This window comes from Chanodichthys erythropterus, chromosome 13 (assembly GCF_024489055.1).
Source record: "Chanodichthys erythropterus isolate Z2021 chromosome 13, ASM2448905v1, whole genome shotgun sequence".
In the NCBI taxonomy this organism is placed as follows: domain Eukaryota; kingdom Metazoa; phylum Chordata; class Actinopteri; order Cypriniformes; family Xenocyprididae; genus Chanodichthys; species Chanodichthys erythropterus.
The window spans coordinates 37,286,156-37,304,800 of NC_090233.1; the positions used below are offsets into that span (position 1 = coordinate 37,286,156).

An 18,645-nucleotide genomic window follows, 5' to 3' on the forward strand; every position below is an offset into this window, starting at 1 on the left:
TTTTCAGGATTATTTGATGAATAGAAAGAATTTATCTGAAATATAATGCTTTTGCAACATTATAAATGTCTATACTGTCACTTTTGATCAATTTAATGCATCCTTGCTGAATAAAAGTATTAATTTCTTTAATTTCTTTCAAAAAAAAAAAAAAAAAACTTTAGAACGGAAGTGATGATGTTACAAAAGCTTTCTATTTCAGATAAGTGCTGTTCTTTTGAACTTTATATTCATCAAATACCACTGAAAAACTTTTACAAAACTGTTTTCAATATTGATAATAATAATAAATGTTTCTCGAGCAGCAAAGTAATTATGCTGAAAATTCAGCTTTGCCAACACAGAAATAAATTGCATTTTAAAATATTTTCAAATAGAAAATAGTTATTTTAAATTGTAGAAATATTTCACAATATTACTGTTTTTGCTGTATTTTGGATCAAATAAATGAAGCCTTGGTGAGCAGAAGAGACTTCTTTTAAAACATTAAAAAATCTTCCTGACCAGTAGTATAGTAATTTACCATAATACATTTCCTGCGATAATACATTTGAGTTGGGCGTCCTTCCATCCATCCATTCTTCCACAGGTTGATCTGTCTTTGTTGTTAGACTCTCGGAAATGGCGTGAACCATCAGCACCAAACTGTCTGTGTGTGTGTATGATAAAAAGGTGAAAACAGAGAGTAAAACAAAAGTGACAGTGAGATTTCGATGAGGTGTTGTTTTTTTATATAGGCTTGGGTTGACGTAATACATCACCTCAGCTCTCAGTTTCAAGTTTTATATCTATCTATCTATCTATCTATCTATCTATCTATCTATCTATCTATCTATCTATCTATCTATCTATCTATCTATCTATCTATCTATCTATCTCTCTCTATATATATATATATATATATATATATATATATATATATATATATATATATATATTACTCTCTCCTTTACACAAAGTTGTAAATGTACAAAGTTTGACTACTTGTTCTAGACAGCCAAGAAAATATCAGAAATATGCCCTTCTCCTAATCTCAGTCATTCCGTTCACTTTTCCTTTCTCACTATGTGTGTGGTGACAGAATTGGCTGCCATCATCAGAACAGAATAATGATACTGAATGACTCTCTTTAACTCAGAATCTTTCCATCATTCCTAAAGCAATAAAGCAGTTATTACCCTTCTTTTGAGACCTGGCACTTGCATTAGGATAAAGTCACCTCTACTTACCACCATCATTTGGCCACTGACACACACATAGGCGCATACACCTTCTTTCAATTTTGCGTTTTCACAAGGAATGTTATCACTGAGTGCTGGACCTGCAAATGACATTTCTAATTTAGCAGCCGCACACTGGACAATTGATGTAAAACTTGCGAGAAATTTGGCTGCGAACTACACTATTTTTATTCTGTTCAATAATGTGAATGTACATGTGCAGACAAATACGCATCAATAATTCGTATATTTCTGTGCTTGTTTGGATGACAGCTAGTACTCCTGTCCTGTTCAAATTACTGATAATGGATCTCGTATTTTTTCAGTGGAAATAAAAGTACCATGTTTGCAGTATATTTGTTTTTCTCTGCTGATATTTGCTGATATAACAGAGAACAGAACATTTATGTCAGTGTTTTGTCATGTCATTATTTTATGCTGTGTTTTTATTCTTAGGTTTGATGGCGGGAGGAGTGACATTTTCCCAATGGAGTTTTTCCTTCCTCCTCAAAGGACATGCCTAATCTGCTCTGATGAAGCGTCTGGATGTCACTATGGAGCTCTCACTTGCGGAAGCTGCAAAGTGTTCTTTAAGAGAGCTGCTGAGGGTAACATAAACACACCCATTATAACAAAAGTCTGGCTTTGGATTGTATTAAAGGCTAAATATATTCCCTGGATGTGAGGACTATTCACTTTAATTAGAACTTTTAATTAAAGCTATAAACTGTCATTAAAGCCACATTACATGCGATATAGCCTTTTCACAAATTAATATACTTTTGACCATGTGTCCAGTACAGCTTTTATTGTTTTTTTTTTTATCATGTCATTTAAAATATCAACAATTGGCACATTTTACACATGCATTCAGAAATTAAGTTGGAGAGAGAAAGAAAGAGAGAGCAAGTAGGCAACACTTTGTGTCTATATACACAAATTAGGGACACATTCTTTCCCTATTATGTTACCCAAAAGAAAGTGTCGCAGTGAAAATCGAGTGCGTACAACCTTACTAAATGCAGACTTGGCTGTGATATGTGCAAAGACCTGTCATAAAAATATCAGTAATCAGTGAGACCTAAACACTTAATCATATATTTGAGCATTATTCACGTCTCATATTCATTTCCTCACCCAAACCAAACTATTGCCAACTATTTTGAGACCTGTAGCAGGCATCAAATTTGAAATGAGCTCATTTAGTGAATAGAAATGTAAAATTTCTCTGTATAAACATTTGTTATGTTATCTATGTTCTATTGTGAATTAAATATTGGCTCGTGTGATTTGAAAGTCTTTTACTTTTCGTTTTTTTATTCAAATTTAAAACAAAATGTCCCAACATTTTCGGAATTCGTGTTGTAAGTAAGAAATGTTATTGAGTGGGAATAAATTACAGCTATTTTAAATTGTAATAATTGTTCACAATATTACTGTATTTTTGATCAAATAAGTGCTGCATTGGTGAGCAGAAGAGAAATCTTACTGACTCAAACTTTCAAACAGTAGTGTACGTCATAAACATTTGGAATAAAATGAGGATAAATGATGACTTTTTTTTAGACTGAATATATGCATATAAATATACACATTATAAATATAAAAAAATAATATACATCAATGATACTTTTAGGATGCGTATAAGTGTGCAAAGTTTAATCATGTTTAAGCTATGTAAACCCATGTTCATCATGGAAATACTTTAAGTTGCAGGGTATAATACACACTTCAGATAAAATGATGACCTTTTTGCTTTGAACACCCACAGAGATTGTGGAACAAAACAATTTATCAGAGTTAAGCAGCGTTAAAAGGTCTTGCCCCACAGCCAACAATGTACTTTAATCAGATACAGAAATATACACTATTGTACTGTTTCAGCAGTGGAGACAGACAATTATGTGGGAGAAGTCTTATTCTGGCCTCCCTATTGTCATTTATAAAAAACTGTTGATAGATCTGTAAGTTTAGAGAAGGATTTCTGAATTTGTTTAAATTGACTTAGCATCAGTTGCAGAAAATAATCACTGTTTTCAAACATACCAGAAAAAAAGCATTTAAGCATTTAAAAATGCATTTAAAAATAAAGCATTTTAAATGACACTCTTCAGCTTTAAATGAATATTGCACTCAAACTCTGATGACAGTTTGGTATTGTGTAAAACCTGATTATCATGGTGATTTTTCACATTTTGTTTTAATTGTATGTAGGTTTGGCAGTGGATGTCTGTTATATCTCATTGTAATTTTATGTCAGACCTGACTGCAGTTGCGTAGGTTACTTTAGTGGTTGCTCTGTATTGCTGATTAAGACAAACACACACACACACACACGCACACACACACACACACACACACACACACACACACACACATGGTTTATGGGCACTCTCCATAGGCGTAATGGTTTTTATTCTGTACAAACTGTATATTCTCCCTACGCTACCCCACTCTCCCCTACCCCTACCCCTAAACCTACCCATCACTGGAAACCAGGGACGTGCACAGACATTTTGGGGGGCAGGGGCAAGTGGAAAAAAGAGCACTTCTCATAATTATTTAAAAAAATAATAAACAAAACATTAAATATATCAAGACAACAAGACAACTTCCTTACCAATTTATTTTAATTCCCTCATACTCATGCAGTTGTTTCATACTCCATAGATTTCTACAAAATAATCAGTTCACACAGAAACCATGGTCTTCTTTTGTATTCACTAGGTTTATCACAAGAGCAGGCAACAGCAAAGGAAATTATGTCACAATGTGCATGTTTTCTACACTACTATTTTCAAGTAGCTATATATTTAGAATAAATGACTGCACCAAAGAGAGGGACATTAGTTAAACAATGTTAGTTAGTCTTTATGATAGAAATGCTACATCCACTGTAATTTCTTCGACAAGAATATGTGGACATCAAACCATGCACACTCAGAGCAAGGGTTTAAACTTGTATTGATGTATTCTCCTGTGTAAGTGTAGATTTAAATATGATAGCATTATAGGATTAGTCTACTTTTAAATAAACTTTTCCTGATAATTTACTCACCCCCATGTCATCCAAGATGTTCATGTCTTTCTTTCATCAGTAGAAAAGAAATTAAGGTTTTTGATGAAAACATTCCAGGATTATTCTCCTTATAGTGGACTTCAGTGGCCTCCAGACGGTTGAAGGTCAAAATTACAGTTTCAGTGCAGCTTCAAAAGCTTTAAATGATACCAGAAATAAGGGTCTTACCTAGCGAAATTATTGGTCATTTTCAAAAAATACAACGTACTTAAAATAATACGTACTTCCGGTTTCCGCATTCTTCAAAACGCTTACGCTGTATGTCCTACGCCTTTCCTATTCTATTTACGGAACGAACGCGGCACTAGTTTAGTTTTTTTTCCGTAAATTGAATAGGGAAGGCGTAGGACATTCAGTGTAAGCATTTTGAAGAATGCAGAAACCAGAAGCACGTTCAAGGCAATATTTTGTGTTTATAAAGCATAAACAGTTGTATTTTTTTTTAAAATGACTGATCGATTCGCTAGATAAGACTCTTATTCCTCGTCTGGTATCGTTTAAATCCCTTTGAAGCTGCACTGAAACTGTAATTTGGGCCTTCAACCTGTTGGTAGCCGTTGAAATCCACTATATGGACAAAAATCCTGGAATGTTTTCATCAAAAACATTAATTTCTTTTCAACTGAAGAAAGAAAGACATGAACATCTTGGATGACATGGGGGTGAGTAAATAGTCAGGAAAATTTTATTTAAAAGTGGACTAATCCTTTATGCAATGTTGTATTATGTTTTTAAATGCTTTTAATAAATCATGTATCTTTAGAAAACTGTCTAATAATGCAGTTCATGGTTTCGCGTCCATGGAATACTCCTCTTCCGGTATTGACAGCCCTACAGATATCTTTACCATGGTTCAAAATGCAATGCATATCACATTAAAATAATTGAAATTATAATATGACATAAATTGAATCAGTATCAAATCAGGCAGATGTGTTGCTGGCGGTCAAATTATTAACGTGGCATTAAATGCATAAATAATCTCAGCCTTAAATATCCAAAAATTCCACATTTGTGAACATACATAGGCTACCTGAAAGAGATGCACGGAATTAATCTAGGGCTTTTTTCTTTTTCGCTTCTCTTTTCCCGGGGATAGTTGTCACAAGTTGCCAGCCAGCAAAAAAAAAAAAGGGCACTTTCTCTCGAGGAAGAAAAAGGGCAGGTGCTCAAGCCCCCTTTTAATGTCTATGTGTGCACGTAAACCATGTTTACATTGTAACACCCATGTCATTATACACATCTGTGTCCTCATAAACCATGTATTCAAGAACACACACACACACACAACAGAACCTCTTTTCAAATCTCACTCTGCACTTTTAGTTTGGCTGTCCTCGAGTGCCCAGAGTGAGGGCTGTGACCTATCAGACTGGCTTGTCACGTTAACAGCTCCCTCTAATTGGAGAGTTGTGTGTGTGTGTGTTCTCTATTTTTATTCTGATCTACGCTTTATCTTGGTGTAAATGTGATGCTCCGAACTCTATCCTTTCTGGGGCTTTACTTTGGCTGCCAACTGACTCAAACTAAGGTAAAACTTCTGAAGAAGTTCTGTTTCTTCTCTTAGGGAAGCAGAAGTATCTCTGCGCTAGCAGGAATGACTGCACCATAGATAAACTGAGGAGGAAGAACTGCCCATCCTGCCGTCTAAAGAGGTGTTTTGAGGCTGGGATGACCCTGGGAGGTAAATTCCTGTGACAAATTGTCAAATATGCTCTACTCTTATGCATTGTATAATGGTTATAGGGATAGTTCACACCAAAATTAATAATTAATACTTACTTAATTAATACATGTTGTCCAAAATCTTTATATTTTCATTCTTCTCTGGAAAAAAGACATTTTACATTTTGTTCAAATTTTGAAAATTCTTCACAAACATTTTTTTCTTTTTCTTTTCACCTTTTACAATAGTTCATTGTAACCACAACTTAAAAAAAAAAAAAAAAAAAAACACTGTAAGAGTACTGTAAAAGTTTAAGAGCACTGTAGAAGCACTGTGAAAGTAGTCATTTCTATTTGTGCGCTATTTTCCAAGTCTTTTGAAACATTGCTATTTTTTATATGTGTGATTTTTATGTGTGAGGAGCAGGGCAAATTTTAAGTCACTTTTCTTCCCCTCCAGTGGGGAGAGAACTGCTGTGAATCATCCTGTTGCGAACCGAATCAGTCCAATTTGTGAGCGAATCATTCAGTTTGATTTGTGAAACTCACAGTCACTTAGATCAATCATGGAAAATAACTGACTCAAAAGAACAATTTGTTCACAAAATGACCTGAAATGACCTTAGCAGAGAAGAGTGATTTACATTTCAATAATGACATTGTTGGGAGAACTATTCCTTTACAGCCCAGGCATAATAATGAGAAGTTTGATGGCTCGATCACTGTAAGGAGTAAGCCGTCTTACCCTAGGTTGTCCCTTTAAGTCATGGAAACAAATTCCACTGGCCCTGGTCGCGTGATGATATGTAAAATGGGATTTGATTTGAGTTGATGTAATATAACATGACAGATGTTATATCACTATTAAGCCATCTACAGAAGATCATTTAGACTTTTGGCAGTTTGCCAAGTGCTCATAAAGAAACTGTGTATATGTGCATACAGGGTCCAAAATTACCTTTTTGCAACATTTGCAACACTAACTGAAGAGTAACTCACCAGTTTTATTTACTCTTCAAAGCCAATTCATACTAGGATATAGTACCTGGCAAGTGTTAGACTCTTTGTGTGTGTGAAGCTCTGAATCTTTAGATATGAGTTGTAATGGTAATGCAGTTCTATAGCAGCCGAGATTTTTAACGACTGCTTTGAGAGAGAAAAAGAAAGAATGCGTGTGTCTTCAAATCATCTGTAGGGAACCATACTGAAGTAGTGATGTCAGCTTTGCATCTCTCCTTGATCTCACTCTCCCTCTGTTGAATTATTGATGAATAATTAGGGGGTTTATCTCTCTGGTCTGCATTAAGAGGTCTCCCTCTCTCTCCCTGTGGGCTTTGACTAATTTAATACAATTTTATGTGATTTGCAGTCAGCAATAGATAATGGATCAGAAGTAATTGACGCACAGCTTATTGCATGTAGATTTTATCAGTTAATTTACAGCATACTTAACCTTCATGAAAAGACATTCCAGAGAAAAGGGCCATTTCAATTCATTAGGACTTTTCCAAAGTGTATTTCATGACTTTTTTCAATTGACTGTATACAGTAGGTCACTGGGTAATGATATCCAATCAGCTTGATTGTGATCACTGAATCTCTCTGTCTTTCTGTCTCATTCTTTGAATGGATGAAATTAACTCTGGATCTGAATCTGTCTCCATCTTGACTCAAACCCAGAATTAATAGACTGATTAAACTATAATTTAAAGAGTATTTCTTTAGTACTGCTTAAGTACCAATTACATCTTTAAAATCTTAAATAAGTTTCTTCATTGATGCTGGAAAAGCGACAAAAAGATTTGTAAGAATTGCTCACCAAGGCTACAATTTATTTGATCAAAAATATATTGAATATATTTTAAAATGTCATTTATTCCTGTGATGGCAAAGGTGAGTTTTCAGCAGCCATTACTTCAGTCTTTAGTGTCACATGATCCTTCAGAAATCATTCTAATGGTGCTTTTCCACTGCATGGTTCAGTACGGCTCACTTTTTGGCGCTATTCCACTGCATGGTACAGCTCGGTACGGCACGGTACGGCTAGCTTAAATAGTACCACCTACACGCAAACATGCCGTACCAATCATAGACTGTAAAAAAATATGGACGTAGTGTCGCGATGTCACCGGTAGATTTCTGAAGCGAAAATGAGGCCACTGTCATCTTCGCAGCGCGTCACCACACGTCACTCCCGAATAACTGAAAATGGATAAAGAGGCAGGACGTGGTTCGAACTGAGGTGCCTGGTTGCTGAAACCACGCCCGCCTAGCTCGACGTGATCATGTTATCAGGCAAAGGAGCTATCTATCTATCTTAGAATATAACTTATCTTTATTAGTAAAGTTAATAAAGATAAGTTATATAAAGATAACAAGTTATATCATTAGAAAGTTCAAAAAGTTTACTGTCAATCTACGGTGTCTTTTTTACGATATAGATGCTCCAGCACCAGTAATTGTAATTTGTGTCGGGTGTGCACATGACAACATGAAAAATCAAAGGGGACTTCATACCTTTATAATGAAATAGTGATCGCAAAATGAATCTGTGGCACTTGGGTAAAATGTCCATGAGCATCCATTTTGTCCACAAAAGAGTGATATATCCATGAAATATTGATATATTATCCATTGTTTGCATCACATTTCTTCTGAATGATCTGCTCTCCATCATCGTTCTTCAAGAAGTTATGCAACCTGAGCAGTGTGTTTTATGCTTTATGTTGTGAAGCTGTATATGATCGTATATATCTAACAAACAAATGCGTCCGCGTCCAAAGTATAATTTTTCAAAAATGCAGCAGTTTAAGTTATAATATCCAAGCAGTGCTGTCTGAGTTTTATATCCTACCACCCTTGTCATTGTAGTTAATCTCATGAACAAACCTTTTAGCCAGTGCCAAGATGATCCAACAACGTGTGTTCTGTTTATCTTACGCATCTGTCTCAAGTCTTGACCATTAATGCAGCAAGCCATATTTTTTTTATAATTGTATTAAATAATCCTGAAGTCGAATCGTATCATGCAGTAGAAAACACCATAATATGCTGATTTGGTGCAACAGTATTCATATAACAGTTACAGCTCAGAGTGTCTTGAGGTTCCTTTATAAGTGCATAGATTTAGCTTATAGCAGACAAATTATTCATCAATAAAGAAATTCAATGTAGTCAGGAAAGTACAGATGTCAAGTGAAGGGTTTACGTGGCAGAACTTTGCCAAGATTGTGTGCATGCAAATATAGACAGAAGCACCTTGACCTTGATAAACTGCAAATAATTGCTACTGTTTATCTAGAACATCCACTGCCGTATTTGATGTGAAGCCAGAGGTTTTCTATAGAGGCTTGTGCATATTAGATAAAATTACATAGAAATTGGAAAAATAATCTGAGAGGAACCTCTCCAAATTATTCCTCAGGTGTGCTGTCTCGTGAAGTAATGCATGGCTTTCAGTTAATCAAGCAGTACGTTTTTTAGCAGGCAGGCTTCTTGACTTAGTGACAATGACCCGCAGTTATCATATTGAAATGTTCTCAGGCTGCTGATATAGGGCAGCATTACACCGTGCAGAGGTTGTTTTCTTTGATTGCAGAAGAGGTGGAGGCACAGTGAGGGATATAAAAGAGGAGGTGAGATCTGCTTTCAGTTGGACACCAAGTCTAAAGCACCTATCTTGAGTTATTATAGAGCACATGCAGAACGGGAGATGAAGAGAGAGCATGTATTATTCTGTAATCAGTCAAATCAGTAACAACTTCCATCAGTGTCTAAATTACAGGAGGAGACGGAACCGAGAAAGAGTGTGAGAGAGACTAAAGTTTGGCAGAAAATGTTAGAGATGTGAGGTATTTCCAAAGGAACTAAAAGAAAAAAATGACAGAATGGGGAGGATTAGGAGAGCTATCTCTCTGAGTAGAGAAAAGAGAGGAGAAAGAGTGTTATCAGCACATTATAGAATTATGGCACTTTTGCCCCTCTAGACCCTCTCTGGCAGCTGGAGGCCATATTAACAACATCTCAACACCTTTCACAGTACTGTCTCATTGACACACACACACACACAGCACTGTCACATGGTCTCCTGCTCCTCTGTAAGATCATCAGGGGTCTGGGTGAAAATTGAATACATGATGAAAGTCACGGGGCATATGAGAGAAAAGAAGGAGGGGGGGAAAGAGAGCAAGACACCACAGGAGAGATATACAGTAAGAGAGAGTGGCAGATGGCATAGAAACACAGAAAAAAGAGATGCAATTATGCAAAGTTCAGATTCGTTTCATGCTCACAGTTAATCCTTTATTAAAACATGGTATATGAAAACATATTAAGATACTATTCAGTTTTAGACTTGAACAGTTCATTTGCAAAAACAGATAAACGGCAAGTAAAAAAAAAAAAATGAACTGACTGCCGTGCATTATTCTCCATGTAGCACGTTCTGAATTTCTCTATTTGGAAAGAATGAATCATTCTAGAATAATTGGGGTTATTTTGTGAGTGAATCCGCAATAGAAAATAATGAACACATTACAAGCATAAATAAATATAATAGAACAAAGATACAACTGAAATAATCAGTGCTTTATATTTTTCAGGTAAGTCTAACAGTATTCAGGTACAGAAAGTGAATAATCAAATATAAAATAACACTGCATAGTCTTCACTGTATAAATTAAATATAATTGAATATCTTGTCAATTTCTGGCCTCCTAGTGATGTGAAATATGAGCAGGAGTCTTCACAGGGTGATTATTTTGTATTTTGTATTTGAGCTGCATGGCTTGGATGCAGCATCCATGAAAAATAGACTTGCCGCCTATCTTTAGCGAAGCTATGCCACGAGCCTCTTCTAGGACACTTCTTAAACGTGATGTGGCGTGGCTGGTGTAAACACAAGCATTGACTAGAGTGGCTGCAATGCGCTGCAAATACGTGCAATGCCCCAGGTGAAAAAAAAGTACATTTCAATAATGTACTTAAAGTGCTCTATTTGCACTAATTTTGTACTTAATATACTACAAATTCTTCTTTAGCACTTCTTAAGATAATCTTAAGAACATCTAAGTGTACTCAACTATGCTATTTTGAGACACCATGAAATATGAACTAAAATGTGCTTTTAATATACTATCTCTGTATTTAAAAAATATATTTAGTTACTACTTGTAGTACACTATGGGTTCAAATGTACTATAAGTAGTATCTAAATAAATTTTTTAAGAGAGATAGTATATTAAAAGCACAGTTCATATTTCATATCTGAGTGTTATAAAATTAATAACCACGCTAAGTATTGTACATAAATTATATAAACTTAAAATAATTATGTAAGTAGTGAAGCAATACAAACGCAAACGGGCGTTTTAAGTTTAGAAACATTTTGAGTCACCCCTCCCTTGCCTCACAGTGGTTTGATTTTTTCCCCCCCGTGAGTCCGCTATTTTAGCGATTATAATGTTACCTAGCTTGTTTACCATAGCTTGTTGGATATTATAAGATAAGTCACCCACACCAACAACAATTAACACTGTAAAAAGAATATGTCAACTGTAATAAGGCTAATAGATTTTCTGTTGTGTGTTCGGTTATGCTCAGTGTGTATTCACAAAGACTAAAAGGGACTTTGGTATTCATCGTATTTTGGTGACTTGGTTGTAAACAACTTAAAAAAAAAAAATAAATAAATAAATATATATATATATATATATATATATATATATATATATATATATATATATATATATATATATATATATATATATATATATATATATATATATATATATATATATATATATATGAGATTTTGACGAAAATTTTGGCCAACTTAGTCAGGTTTTTTCCTTGAACCAAAGAGAAACAATGAGCATAATGGCAGACTCCATGCTACACTAATAATAGTAGGTTTTCTTCTGTGTAACATTACATATATTCTTTATTAGTAAAATTTTGGCTGTGTTATTTGTGTCTCCTTCAAAAATTGCTCTTAAAAAATTTTTTATGTTTATTGTCCCCCCCCTACTGTCAGATGAAATTTACGCCCCTGGTGTACCGTTTGCATGACGTAATTTTCGGTGTCCGCACACCCTGTCCGCGTGCAGTCCAGTCGTCGAAGAAGCGTGTGGAAAGAGCAATTCAAAAACAAGACGAGTAAACATATCCTTCTCCATCGTTTTTGATTCTTGTTCTCTTGTTGTATCTTCTGAATTATGTTGCAATGGTGGATGCACTATTTTTCCTGCCCAGCGAATGTCCTGTTGATGACACAATGTCTGGTAGAATATAGAAAAAATTGTACTGTGCATGTGTTGAACTCGGTCATCTGCTGATTCCGCTCACATCTGTGGTTGAGAATATTTTGAAATATGGTGGACATGACTGCGTGCGAGATGCGTCCATGCACGGAAAGTGAAGAAGACCCGTTCCTTGCTGTTATACAATTGGGTGGTGAATCTAGCTAGCTGAAAACACCTATAGCCATGTAAACTGCATGACGGGGTAAATCTAGTACCCTTATAATAATTTACCTTGCATGTACGAACTCTGTAGGATTTTTGAGGGAATTTCTGTAACATTCTTGCGGTTTGTAATAACAATAAATATCCGGAAATATAAATCACCTGAATAGAGGTTGTATTTGTAGTTTCTCCATGTTTTTACATTGTTTTTATAACAATTCTATAGTTTATTATAATTTATTTATTTCAGAAACCATGGTAAAGAGGAGCATGATTTTACCTTTGACTACCACAACTTTACTAATAGTTAAACTTTAGAATTGTTCAAATATTACTTGAAGTAAAACATTAATTTAATGAGGTAAAATATAAATATCACTGTATTACATAAACTGTTAAATGATGACAAAATTTAATAGCAATAAATTTACTTTAAAGAAAAATGCCACTATTTTTGAAAATAGGCTAATTTTCCAACTCCCCTAGAGTTAAACAGTTGAGTTTTACCATTTTCAGATCCATTCAGCTGATCTCTGGGTCTGGCAGTAGCACTTTTAACTGCAGCTTAGCATAGATCATTGAATCTGATTAGACCGTTAGCATCTCGCTCAAAAAATGACCAAAGAGTTTTGATATTTTTCCTATTTAAAACTCGACTGTGCTGTTGTTACATTGTATACTAAGACCGACGGAAAATGAAAAGTTGTGAATTTCTAGGCCGATATGGCTAGGAACTATACTCTCATTCCGGCGTACTAATCAAGTAACTTTGCTGCCGTACCATGGGTGCAGCAAGCGCAATGATATTACGCAGCGTATGAAAATAGGCTAACTTCCGTCAACTCATGGGCCAGATGGTCTGGATTTGTCCAGGGCCAAATTTTAGCCTCAGTCCAGGCCTGTTAACTAAGCGCTGTAGCAAATAACTTTAAAATCTGTAAATAGAAAGTGAGGTGTCATTATAAAAAATATATAAATATATAAAAATAAAAACTGATTCAAAATATTGAGCAAGACTTGTGCTTTGACTTATGCTATTTGCATTTTACAGTTTTTTACGATTGCTTAAGCACAGTTTTAAAAACAAGGCTCATTTTGTCAAAACACACAATTCACAGATCCACACACCCCATTAGCAAAACTCTGTGTTTTCCGTTTCAGAATGGGAGGTATGTCAAACCTGAGAAAGCAGGTTAAGTCAAGCCTATTTCAAGTACAAATATTCTTAAATCAAGATGGATTTTGCATATAAGAAAATTATATAAGAAAAGTCTTGTTTCCTGGGGGGATCTAAATTAAGTGCATTTTACTTAAGTAAAATGATCAATATCTGCCAGTGTGTTAATAAAAAAATCTTAATGCAAAACGGAAAACAAGATTATTCGGAGTGTCTATTACTAATTGCAAATTTACAGTAGCTCCACCCACCAATGTCAAACCAGGTTAAAATTGACACACATTCTTGTGGCTGCAGTGGTGTAAGCAGTGTGATGGGTGCAGATAATTAACTTGTGATGCGATTGACTGGGTTCAAATCTGCCTTTTGCAGAGCTTGCTATTCTCCCTTTTCCCATCACATAAGAAAGGCATTTATTTTCAATAAAAATGAAGAAAATGTTCTAAAAGTGGAAGTAAATTGCCTAACGAGTGTTTAATAATGATACAATCATTTACACTCTTATTATTGCATCCAGTTAAATTATAATTTTTTTCTTCTTTTTTTGCATGTGGGATACCATGAAAATAAATATTAGTTCAATAACTTACCATTCTACCAGTTTTCACCTTTGATATTATAACAGTGATAAGAATTAAACTTGCATTGACTGAAGTATGCAGACATCTTTTTGTCACGTACTGTTGCCATGGTGAACCATAATATCGGAGCTCCATTGATGATGGCTTTTCATAGTCACGGTGCACGCGCTTAACTCAGAGTCAACCTACTCAGAGTCGATTGAACTAACTCAATTCAGCTGTTCTGAAACTGAAAACTCAGAGTTTCCCATCTCAGAGTAAGTCAACTCAAGAGTTCAAGTTTTAACTCAGAGTTGGTTGACCCTCCTTATTGAAACGGGCCCCAGTACTGCACATTTATGAAAATATTTATTTCTCACCACAATGTAAAACCATTCAATACATCCATGCCTTTCCAAAGGTTACATTTTGCACTGAAAATCAGAACATATTCTAAATGCAATATAGTACACGAACAAAAACATTTGTGGAGATAAAACAAAAGAAAAAAATAGAAAAAACACCTAAGCATCATCTCTGGCCTAGCTGGATCTGGCCATAGCACTTCATCCACATCACAGGCGATGTCCTCTCTCGCAAGACAGTGAGGGAAGAATCTTCTTGAAACGTGAATCCATCCTTGGACAGACCCTGCATCAGTTAGGTCACAGGCCTTCTCTATGGCTTGAAGGAGGGCTATCTTGACATAGGGCTGGTGATTGTAAACCTTCCATGCAAAAAAAACCCAAAACAAAACAAACAACAACAACAAAAAACCTCCTCAGAAGGGACAGTATGGTGGGAGGTATTGGAGTGAAAATTGTGGATGCTAATGAAAACCAGCTGGACCAGAGCAAATAAGTGGAAATTTACATTATCCCATATGACAATGTATCTCATCTTCTCTCTCCTAAAATGTGAATATGTGGGCCAAGTTGTAAGGGCCTAAGTTGGCATGTTGGTGGAGGACCACATTCTGTGTGATTGCAACCTATATTGTGATGTTACCACCACGTTGGCCTGGGACATTCAAAATGTTGTTTCTCCCTCTCCCTCTTACTGCAACGCTGCCTTCCATTTTGTTGAAGAGACAAACTCACCTTTTGCCTTTTTATAGTACTTGCACCTGATTATTGAGTTTACAGTTAAGCACCTACTGTAAGTGTCAGCACACCTGATGGTGTTTGATCGATTGGTTTTAGGTGTGGTATTTTGGAAAGCAGTGTCTTGAAATGGCAAAGAAGTGACATCATGTTAGATTTCTGTGTCTAATGTAGAGAAGTGTGTTTAGTGTTGTGCAAAACAATGTGTGTAGTGTTTTGCAAAAAGTGTGAGACTGAGAATATGCTTATACAAACCTGATTCCAAAAAAGTTGGGACACTGTACAAATTGTGAATAAAAACAGAATGCAATGATGTGGAAGTTTCAAATTTCCATATTTTATTCAGAATACAACATAGATGATATATCAAATGTTTAAACTGAGAAAATGTATAATTTTAAGGGAAAAATAAGTTGATTTTAAATTTCAAGGCATCATCATCAACAAAAAGTTGGGACAAGGCCATGTTTACCATCCCCTATTCTTTTTATAACAGTCTGCAAATGTCTGGGGACTGTGGAGACAAGTTGCTCAAGTTTAGAAATAGGAATGTTGTCTGATACGGGCTTCTAGTTGCTCAACTGTCTTAGGTCTTCTTTGTCGCATCTTCCTCTTTATGATGCGCCAAATGTTTTCTATGGGTGAAAGATCTGGACTGCAGGCTGGTCATTTCAGTACCCGGATCCTTCTTCTATGCAGCCATGATGTTGTAATTGATGCAGTATGTGGTCTGGCATTGTCATGTTGGAAAATGCAAGGTCTTCCCTGAAAGAGACGATGTCTGGATGGGAGCGTATGTTGTCCTAGAACTTGGATATACCTTTCAGCATTGATGGTGCCTTTCCAGATGTGTAAGCTGCCCATGCCACACGCACTCATGCAACCCCATACCATCAGAGATGCAGGCTTCTGCACTGAGCGCTGATAACAAGTTGGGTTGTCCTTGCCCTCTTTAGTCCAGATGACATGGCATCCCAGTTTTCCAAAAAGAACTTAAAATTTTGATTAGTCTGACCACAGAACAGTTTTGCACTTTGCCACAGTTCATTTTAAATGAGCCTTGGCCCAGAGAAAACGCCTGCGCTTCTGGATCATGTTTAGATATGGCTTCTTTTTTGACCTATAGAGTTTTAGCCGGCAACGGCGAATGGCACGGTGGATTGTGTTGTGAGCCCATGTTGTGATTTCCATTACAGTAGCATTCCTGTATGTGATGCAGTGCCATCTAAGGGCCCAAAGATCACGGGCATCATGGTTTTCCGGCCTTGACCCTTACGCACAGAGATTGTTCCAGATTCTCTGAATCTTTGGATGATATTATGCACCATAGATGATGATAACTTCAAACTCTTTGCAATTTTTCTCTGAGAAACTCCTTTCTGATATTGCTCCACTATTTTTTTGCCGCAGCATTGGGGGAATTGGTGATCCTCTGCCCATCTTTACTTCTGAGAGACACTGCCACTCTGAGAGGCTCTTTTTATACCCAATCATGTTGCCAATTGACCTAATGAGTTGTAAATTGGTCCTCCAGCTGTTCCTTATATGTACATTTAACTTTTCCGGCCTCTTATTGCTACCTCTGGAATGTGTATGTATTTGGCATAACACTACAGAATGTCTCACTTTCAACATTTGATATGTTATCTATATTCTGTTGTGAATAAAATATAAGTTTATGATATTTGTAAATTATTGCATTCCTTTTTTATTCACAATTTGTACAGTGTCCCAACTTTTTTGGAATTGGGTTTGTAGTCGTGCAGATCTGGGCTAAGGTTTTTTCTTTGAGTGTAGAGTTTCCGTAACTGTGTGTTATTTTAAGTGTAAGCAATCGTAAAAAACTGTAAAAACTTTCTCTAATAATATTCTATGAATTTCAATTTCTTAGCTATGAATTTCGATGTCTTTATAAAAGGTAAATAAATTAATAAATAAATAAAAACATTATTCTGAAAGAAAGGGGCTCAAAATTCTGTCTTGCATGCCACCCTTAAAACTGTTCATGGTGCCTTGTGTGTGTGTGTGTGGCCATCTGTTAGTGTGTGTGAGTGTTGTGTTTGCATATATGTGTTCGAGTGTTTTAAATGCTATTACAAAAGATTACTTGGTTTTGTTTAATTCTGAAACATGAAATGTGGAGTTGTCTGCTTTTGCCAAAAAAAAATGTCTGTTGGAGTTATCAGATTTGCTAGAAAACAATTAATATATATAAAAACATACTTTCAATGAACTTTAAAGGTACAATTTGTGATATTTTTTCCGCTAGAGGTCGCTAGAAGCCTATTCAAAACAAAGGCGTAGTTTGATGACGCCAAGTTTTAGAGCGGAAACTTGGGACATGTGGTCTCCATCTCAATGGACGGTGCAAAAGAATAGGGATTGGAGTCTGGAAGAACTCATGTTCGTGGATGTGATTATTAACGTTACTGTAGTATGAAGCAGAGCAGGATCGAGTGTTGCGGGAGCTGAACGAAGAGCTGGAGCAATTGATCAACACACGCCTCACAAGCAGCGGGACTTTTATTATGACACAGCCGCCGGCGCCGCTTCCGCTTTTCCGGTCGAGTTTACGGGAGCTGTCCTTGTCGACAGAACCAGCGGCAGATGGTAAACAGTAATTATGTTCCATAAATAAGTAACACAATCCACCATAAAACGTGCAAGAAGTAAATAAGGAACTGCTTGAAGCAAGCTAGTGGTTTGCTGGACGCTAGACACTACTTCCGCATTTGTCCACGGCACTGTTGTCATGTGGTTTCTACGTCAGTAAAGGCGGTAACAAAGGTAACTGACGTTATTGAAAACATTAAAGATATTGTTAGTAATCAGCTGGACAAAATATATAACACTAGCCTAGTGGTTTTTGGATATTTTACTGCAAAATTTTTACATATTATACCTTTAATTTTGTAAGTTACCTGTATTTGTTTTAGTTATTATTACTTAATCAAAACAACCCAATTGCAGTTTGATTGATATTACTTGGAATGGACAATTTAAAAAAAGAACAAAAAAAAAAAAACATGATTTATGAGAATGAACAAAAAAGGAGTTATCAGTTTTTGCAAATAAACTCTTCACTTCTAGCCTGAATGCAGCAATCTAGCATCCAAATGTCTATGCACACCACCATGGACTGACCTGTACAAAATGTGTCATCTTTTTATTGGGCCATGTTCAATGTCACACCTGGAACAAGATGCTTGGTATTAAGGTGCTTTGTGGCCGATCAGATCACAAGTAAACATGGGAGACATACCCATTTACACCTGGTGTTTTAATCCGTCTCTTGTCCACTTTCGACCACTTCTGCTCAGGTTTCTTTGAGGGGAGGGTCTATGGGTGGGTAAATGTATGGGCCTTTCAGATCTTTC

General features: G+C 35.9%; 1 protein-coding gene across 4 annotated transcripts in view; it reads left to right on the forward strand.

Annotated features, from left to right (window-relative positions):
- The window catches only part of ar (androgen receptor), a 120,112-nt gene that overhangs the window by 38,695 nt on the left and 62,772 nt on the right, over positions 1 to 18,645 (forward strand). For 2 of the 4 annotated variants that reach the window (XM_067405470.1, XM_067405472.1), the window contains 2 exons: positions 1,677 to 1,828; positions 5,849 to 5,983. In XM_067405470.1, the coding sequence (XP_067261571.1) occupies positions 1,677 to 1,828; positions 5,849 to 5,983 (287 nt within the window). The remainder of the gene's footprint in view (positions 1 to 1,676; positions 1,829 to 5,848; positions 5,984 to 18,645) is intronic. The other 2 variants (XM_067405471.1, XM_067405473.1) reach the window with 1 other exon arrangement.